The 8,253-nt window shown below is 39.7% G+C and overlaps 1 protein-coding gene across 5 annotated transcripts in view; it reads left to right on the forward strand.

The window, feature by feature from the left end:
* The window catches only part of LOC102298331 (VPS10 domain-containing receptor SorCS2), a gene marked incomplete at its 5' end in the record, with an annotated part of 69,131 nt that overhangs the window by 48,533 nt on the left and 12,345 nt on the right, over nt 1-8,253 (forward strand). For all 5 annotated transcript variants that reach the window (XM_042216621.1, XM_042216622.1, XM_042216623.1 and 2 more), the window contains 3 exon segments: nt 3,582-3,689; nt 7,536-7,656; nt 7,853-7,986. In XM_042216621.1, coding sequence (XP_042072555.1) covers nt 3,582-3,689; nt 7,536-7,656; nt 7,853-7,986 — 363 coding nt within the window.

Here is an 8,253-nt window from a genome sequence, read left to right on the forward strand (position 1 = left end):
ACATACTTCAAATACAACGAAGGCTTCTACAGACAAAAACATGGCTGTGCCATGGACTCCCCCGTTTCACCTATTGTAGCCAACCTTTACATGGAAGAAGTGGAAAGGAAGGCTCTTGGCTCTTTCAAAGGAAGAGTACCCAGCCACTGGTACAGATATGTAGACGACACCTGGGTCAAAATCAAGACACAAGAAGTGGAATCCTTCACTGTGCACATTAACGCTGTGGATAAAAACATCAAGTTCACCAGGGAAGACACAAAGGACGACTGTTTGCCTTTCCTGGACTGCGCTGTGCACATTGAAGAGAACGGCAACCTTAACATAGAACCGGAAGCCCACACACACGGACCAGTACCTCCTCTTTGACTCCCATCACCCTCTGGAACACAAACTTGGAGTAATTAGGACGCTTTTCTTTGCAAGCTCCTTTGACTACAATGACCTGGATGACTGAGAACCTTCACAGACATAAAGCTCTTTATTATAAAAAGAATAACTCTAAAAGAGAAAAAAGGCATTATTGCTCAACGAGTCCATCATCAGTTGCCATCTGGTCAAAGTTTCCATGGTCTTTAGGGATCGTATTTATACGTATAGAAAGCTGACAAAAAGCAGTTCATGCTATTTGCATATATCATATTTAGTTACTATGATAAGAACTGATCATGCAGGATGATGGCACTAAACCTGTCTAGTCACTGCGTTATGCCTCATTTTATGTAACTGTGTTTTGTTAGATAGCAATGTCTTTTTTCTTTCCTCGGTCAAATGAACCAAAGTCTAAAAGAGCCTTTAGCGCCTCATTTACTATTCACTCATCCATATCACTCATACCATTATTACTGATAAATAACAAAATCATTCTGGTGAAAGACTTTTAGGGTCTCAGCATGCCTCGAATTACCTGTGATCTGCTGTCTGATCACTTTGAAGGGCAAATGTTTTTATAGTTAATCCAAATGACCAAACTCAGAGGCAAGGAATTTGGACGAACCGTCCCCTTGGCAGTTTTATTCTGCTTTCTTGTTCTAATGCCAAGAACTCTCTTGGTGGTGCCCATTAGTGTCTTTGTCCTGTAGATAATAAAACTTGAACTGTCAGAAGTCTTTCATGATGTTGCGCTTGGTTGTACACGTCAGATGTTACAAGAAGTAGTGAGTAGAAATGAAGGAACAGAGTCTGAGTGAAATTCATAGCCTGCTTACATTCACACCTCAGTACTCCTTGATTCATCAATTTTAAGGAATTAAAGTTGAAAGGCCCCAAGACGTAACTGATTCTGCCTTTGGAAAGTGGCTTCACACACTGTTAGATTAGAGAACCCTTTGTTTGACGCATAAAAAGGCCTAGCAAGGCCTAGCTTTGATGGCTTTGTATATCCATTCTGTTTTTCTTTCACAGTGCCTGTTTACCCAGTGATTATCTTATTGCACTCCTTGTTAGGACATCGTTAAAACACAGCCCGCAGAGCGAGCCACACACTGCTCGATTCAACATTGATCCCTCTCCATCACACAGTCACACTTATTCAGTACTGCTGCCACTGTTGATGGCATGAGTTGTCGGCACAGTAAATAAAGCTGGGCAGATGGCTCTTCTTGCTTGCTTCACAAACCTCATTTTAGACAGGACTAAAGAAAACTTGAATAACAGACATTTGAGTTTCACAAAAAGGATCTCATTGTGACTAAAAGCATAAAAAGCACTTAATTAGCAATGAATGCTGTATTTTGTCAATTTTCTATGTATAGACAACTTCAGTGATCCAACTTTGTTATGTATGTGCATTTTCGCACTACATAGTTTTACTTATAAAAAACAAATTACACAGTTCTTATACACATTTTTACCAATGAATTTCCATGACTTTCGAATGATGTTTCATTTAACCTACTAAAAATATCTGTTGTAAACGTATATTTCATTCTGTTAAAAATTGAGTTTTCTGTCCCACTGTCACAAGAGTTTGCTTATGAGGGGGTATCCATTATTGTAGGGTTTTTACAACATGGCATGCCTTGAGGCAACTATTGTTGTCTATAACCCTATATAGATAAAATTGAATTGAAGTGAACATGAAGGAAATCAAAAGGTACACCCTCATCTCATATTAACCAGTTTTAAATTGAACAGTTTTCTACTGCATAAGCTTTTGGGTTTTTTTTTTAATCTAAAGTTCAAACTCCTCACTCATTGTGTGATTCAGTATCTTGTCTGGCAGCCTTGGATTAAAGAACCAACCTTCTGACTAGCAGATGATCTGCTCTGCCTCCTAAGCTACAGCCACCTTATTATCTCACTAAGATAATTCTGGTGAAAGACCATAGCTATGGAAAGCACCTAGCTGCTCCCATGTTTAGAATATCAAACATTTTGCAATCACTTTTTGTATGGTTTTTTTTTTTTTTTGCCTGTCCCGTTTGGCTCTTTTGCCATCAGAATTGTTGTCTAAAGGCAAAGAAAGATGCCCAACGGATTTACTTTACCAAATTGACCACCCCAGCCTTGCCGTAATGGTCCATTTGATTCACCTTTTATTGTTTATTTTATTTTCACTTACTGAATATGGGACAGACTTGACTGGGGGAAAGAAGGGGAGAAAGAAAGAGGGAAAGAGAAACAGCTGAGAAGAGGGACGGGGGAGAAGGGCAAAAGACAAAAACCAACAGAATGGGATAAAATAAGCATTTTGTTGGTGTGAATGTGTGTGTGAATGGGTGGATGACTGGATATGTAAAGCGCTTTGGGGTCCTTAGGGACGAGTAAAGTGCTATACAAATACAGGCCATTTACCATTTACCATTTATCCCACATAGAAAACATGTCAAGACTCTGCAAACAAAGTATTGTTTGACCTAATATGAATGTTAGGTAGTTGATCATAACCATATTTCCATGGCTTTGCCAAAATTTTATGCGATTACTTTCAAAAATGAATTACACAAATCTTAGTTGTTTTTATCTCAAAAGACAATAATACTTTTAATTCAGAAATGTTTCAACAGAGCTACATTTCAAATATAAAACAGTACATGTGCTCTGTATTGATTCTAACGGTACATAAAATTTAGTATCTGATAAATAATTTTATCCATATTGCAGTTGGTTTAAAGAACTAATAATTTCAGTGAGTCTGCCAGGCCCGTAAACAATGGCAAACAATAGCTACAAGCTAGCTATGAGCTGAAAAAGTTACCTTAACATCTGATAGCTTTCTGAACCAAACAGAGGGACAATGTGAGAAACTGTACTGAAAATAAACTGAAATTACACCATGAAGTGGATACACCAGTTTTCTAGGATGCACTAGGTATTCAGCATTTAGCTAGTTGTGCTAATCACGCAGGTTTTAGACAGACAGTATAAAGGGCAACATAATCTAAATGCATTAAGTACCAAATGAAATCAACATTAGAAGTACCAAATGATAAGTCTAATGTTGATTTCTAGTCTTTTGATTGTTATTTAAGATTTCATTTGCTGACATCAGGGCAAGGCTCTTTTGTTATATCTGAAGACAGTTTCATGAGACTCTGCTTCTGTCTTGGTGATTCTGAACACTTCATCCTTTCCCACAGGTTCAGTATTGATGAAGGACGGACGTGGAACATTCACAACTTTACAAGCACCTCCGTGTTCGTCGATGGACTTCTGAGTGAGCCAGGAGATGAGACCCTGGTCATGACGTGAGTGAAAATTTCAATTTCAGTGCTTCTGCCAGAATGATAAAACACACTGTTCAGTTAAATTAACTGAAAAGGGTCTGAAATTTTAGGTGCCTTTTAAAAAAATACAAATTCAAACTTTCCTTTATGTAGCTGACAATATATTCTCTCGTATTCCATATCTATTCAGCATTGTGGAGAAGAATTTAAATACCTTACATCTCCTACAATTTACCTTTTATTGTATCCTTAACTCTTCCTGTACTCGTATACGTTTTTAATAAGTTGTCTGAAAGGTCTACCGGGTAATAGAGTACATTTAAAGGAGCTCATTTTTCTTTTCCAATAAAGCAGTCCCCCTTTTTGGAGAGTGGCACCTAGTTTCTCTTCAGTTTCACATTAAAGCAGAGAATGATGGGAGCAGAGGACCCCCTACCTGCTGACATATTACTCCCATAGTCTGCTAAGTATTTGTGAACGCATCCTGAGCAGGCTTAGACTAGTACAGCAGTACAGGCAGCTTAGTTAGCGTCTACGGTGCTGTGCATAAGTCTTGAGCCATAAGCCCTCATTTCTTTATATACAGCTTGAAAGACAGTATTGTATGAACAGGGGTCGGATTCAGATTCGGATTTGCCACTCTCAGCCAAACGGCCTATGGGCGCCTGCTCATCCCAGTGAGCTAAACCAAGGCCTGAGAACCTTTACACTCTAACACAGCCTAATCACCAACGCTCTGCTTGTCCTCCTTCACTAGGTCCATGGACCTCCTCTGTGATCGCTCTTATTTTCTTCTGCCTGGCAGCTTGATATACAGCATTATTTGTCCAAATTCTTTACTATCTCATTATTTGCCTCTCTAACATTGTCTTCAAAGTACTCAACCTGAGCCGTCTCTCTGATATACTAATTTCTAATACTGTCCATTTGGTCTCTCCCAACAAAAATTTGAGCATCAGCCTCATATTAGTTGAAACTGTCCATCTTCACTACCTCTGCTCCTTGTATTGTCACTCTTTCTCATTCACATTGCTTCTTCTGCCTTTCACTCCTCTTCTCTCCAACGTATCCCTCCACCTTTCCAGGCTCTCCCACCTACTCCTCCCTACACAATCACAGTGTTAACTGTGAACATCTTTATCCACAAAGACTCCTGCCTGATTGCATCTGTCAGCTTGTCTATCACTGTTGTAAACAAGAATGGGGTCAAAGCCAGTACCTGTTTGTAATTCCACCTGTCTCCCTGTCCTCATTCATGTCCTGGCCTCACGTACATTTCTGCCAATCCTGACTTCCTAATGCTGTAGCATAGAGTTTGGCAACCTATCATATTGTTTCTCGAAATCCTCCAAAGCATTTTGCAAAACCTTCTGACCTTTTCTGTACTTCCTGATCAGCACTTTCAAAGAAAATATTACATCTACCATCAACAGATTCATAGCTTATCGGTATCATCTTCATCAGTCTGTAATTACTATAACTCTTTTGTTCTTGAAAACTGGTACCACTACAGTTTTCGATTTCTTTGGCTTCTCACTCTATGAGTACTGAATATCAACTGCAGGTAGCTTTAGGTGCAGATGTCAGGCGTTCATATCTTTTTAGGCGTAAAGTCTGTCTTCTCTTGCTTGCTCTCTCTCTCTCTCTCACTCGCTCTCTCCAAATCTCTCCATCTCTAAGTTAGCAGGAGTGACACTTGTCACATCATCTTAGACTCCAGACCTTGGCACACAGATAAGACTCACTCCTAGCAGTAATCTGCTGAGAAGGGCAAAGAGATTGTCACACACACGCACAGATACACGCGCAGGCACACACACATGAGGAGGAGAGATCGAACATTCAAGCTCACTCATCATTATCAGAGATGTCAGGCACACAGCCTCTGGGCTGAGACACACTCAGACGCACACACACACACACATACACACATATATATGTGCCATCCAACTGACTCCAGCGAGATAGGGTCGGCGGCCAAGGAAGGGTGTTGAGGGCAGCTCATGTCTGATAGATTAGCCAGGGTCTATATCCTTGCCACGGAGTTTCGATTTTTGATGGCGGAGGCTGCCATCCCGTAATGAAGTCTTTGAACAGTGACTTAGCACCAAGGACAGGTGGGGAGTAGAGCTCGTCCACCACTCATACTAATAACACCCAGTCAAATATCAGGACAGCACAGGCGGGTTTCTACTGCACATACTGCTTTGTGAGATCATGAAATCACCTCATTCTGCTCCTTCTAAACCACTTGTAAGAAACATAATAGAAAACCACATCACTGGTTTGTATCTAATCACATTCTGCAACAAAACTCTCCTGAAAACAATGTACAAACATGTGTTTTCTCCTACTTAGCTCTGTTTGTTTAACAAAGGGAGCTGTTAATAAGTTTTGATTTGTGTTCACTTAGCTGTGAAGTGAACTGTGAACAACGAAGTGACTGTTGTTTGTCCACTAACAGAAGTGTTAATGCTCTGGAGCGCCCATTCAAAAGTAGACAAAGAAATAACTAAATTAACTCCACAGCTGGTGGGAATTAATACACAAATAAAGCAATAAACATTTTTACACTGAAGTACACTGAAAGGTTTGCAGTGACCCAGCAAAATGTTGTTTACAAAATCTAGATAAGACTCACGGATGGAAATGTTAAACATGCGTTCATCCACATTACTAAGGCAGGATCTTCTCCTTGTCCTCCATAGGTGGTTTTCAGAATTTTGAAATTGGCGTATTGTGATCATAGACTGTATACAAAGATAGACAGTTTGTAGCTACTTATTAGATTAAAGACTCAAGATAAGTATTTTTGGGCAACTGCCATGTCGTTTTTATTGGAGTCAGAGGTTACCATATTTGATCAGGAGGGTGATGTCGTAAGCTATCAGCTAATATTAGCACAGATCCTGCTAATTGTTACTAAATAAGACTTCAAATTTTACCTTAGCAAAACTGAAATCCAAACTTTTTTGACAGTCTGTACCACACAGCATGGAATAATTTTAAATCAGATAATTGCTTTAAAAATCCTCCAAATTTAAGAAGCAGGATAATCCGTATTTGACCAAATCAAACAAGTAAGAGCAAGAAGAACAACAGAGGTAAAAAGTGGAACATCAGCATATGTGAATCTGCAGCCGAGACATCTGTCACTACCTTTTAACGACGCTGGTAAAGACAACATTAGTCTTGCTTGCGCGGCACTCCAACGAAGTGATTGCAAGCCAATAACATATGTCAGAGTGACTTATTTGAGTCACATCAGTATGCTTAAAAATGTTCTAACAGACACACACAGATTAAACAGCTGAGTTCAGTAATGGGAATATGGCGCATCACCTGTGATTTCCTGTAGAACACCACCATCTAGTGGAAAGGATGGGGAACTGTGACTTTGCTAAAAGGCTTTATCACTTGAGCTACATTTCCAATAGAGATACAATCCATTTGTAAAGCTGCAAGATGGTTTAGGTAAAGATTATCTCAGTGTTGCCCCTTGCATCATACACAATAATGCTGTAAAATAAATACTTACATTTTAAAACTGCCACTCTGTGTTTTAGAAAAGCACATGTTGTGAATTACCAGTCTTAGAATAATTAATGAAGTTGCTGCTGTTTGTGTCAGGTGTGTAAGTGAGTGCAACTCAGTGACTCTGAGGAAACACAGAGGAAAGAATCTAACAAACAGCTGGAAGCAAGAACGTTTATCAAACAAGCAGAACATTAAGGAAATATCCTGTCTTTACCATTTAGGTGTTGATGCTAAAAAATGAAAAAAGCCTGATGTTCAGACTTTCCTTTGTGCCGACAAAAAAAGGCTTTTTTCGTTATACTGCGTGTGTGTGTGTGTGTTTTCTTGCAGTGTGTTTGGCCACATCAGCTATAGGTCAGACTGGGAGCTGGTGAAAGTGGACTTTAGGCAGTCTTTTCCCCGTCAGTGCACTGAGTCTGATTATGACTCCTGGCAGTTCACAGATCAGAAGGTAATGCCCACGGACTCACACAGAGATGCAGCACATTCACATGATTTAAGCTGTGTTATAGATTCTAGCTTTTTGAAGTTTCCAAGGGAAATTATCTATTTCTAAGGTCATGGCTCTCGAGCTGTGTTTGGTTGTATCAGATTGTACAAACATATAAGTGGCTACAGAGTGTGCACATGGATTTTATCACCCTTAGGAGGAAAAGTGCATTATGGGCCAGGAGCGGACGTTCAGGAAGAGGAAGGACACTGCATTCTGCATAAAAGGAAAAAGCTACACATCAGCTCTGACCAACAAACCCTGCCAGTGTACTGAGAAAGACTACAACTGGTAAATATGCACTGAACTGGTTTCAGATTACATCATATTTCCTCTATTATTGTATCTGAAAGTAGAATGCATAACATGTGGAAACAAAAGCAAATGTATTGTTTATAAATGCAAATAAAGGACACTGTGCACACTACAGGGTGGGCCATTTATATGGAAAACACCATAATAACATGGGAATGGTTGGTGATATTAAAGTCCTGTTTGTGGCACATTAGTATATGTGAGGTGGCAAACTCCTCAAGATGGGTGGTGACCATGGTGGCC

Source organism: Haplochromis burtoni, unplaced genomic scaffold (assembly GCF_018398535.1).
Source record: "Haplochromis burtoni strain Fernald_Lab_line unplaced genomic scaffold, NCSU_Asbu1 Contig_1140, whole genome shotgun sequence".
In the NCBI taxonomy this organism is placed as follows: domain Eukaryota; kingdom Metazoa; phylum Chordata; class Actinopteri; order Cichliformes; family Cichlidae; genus Haplochromis; species Haplochromis burtoni.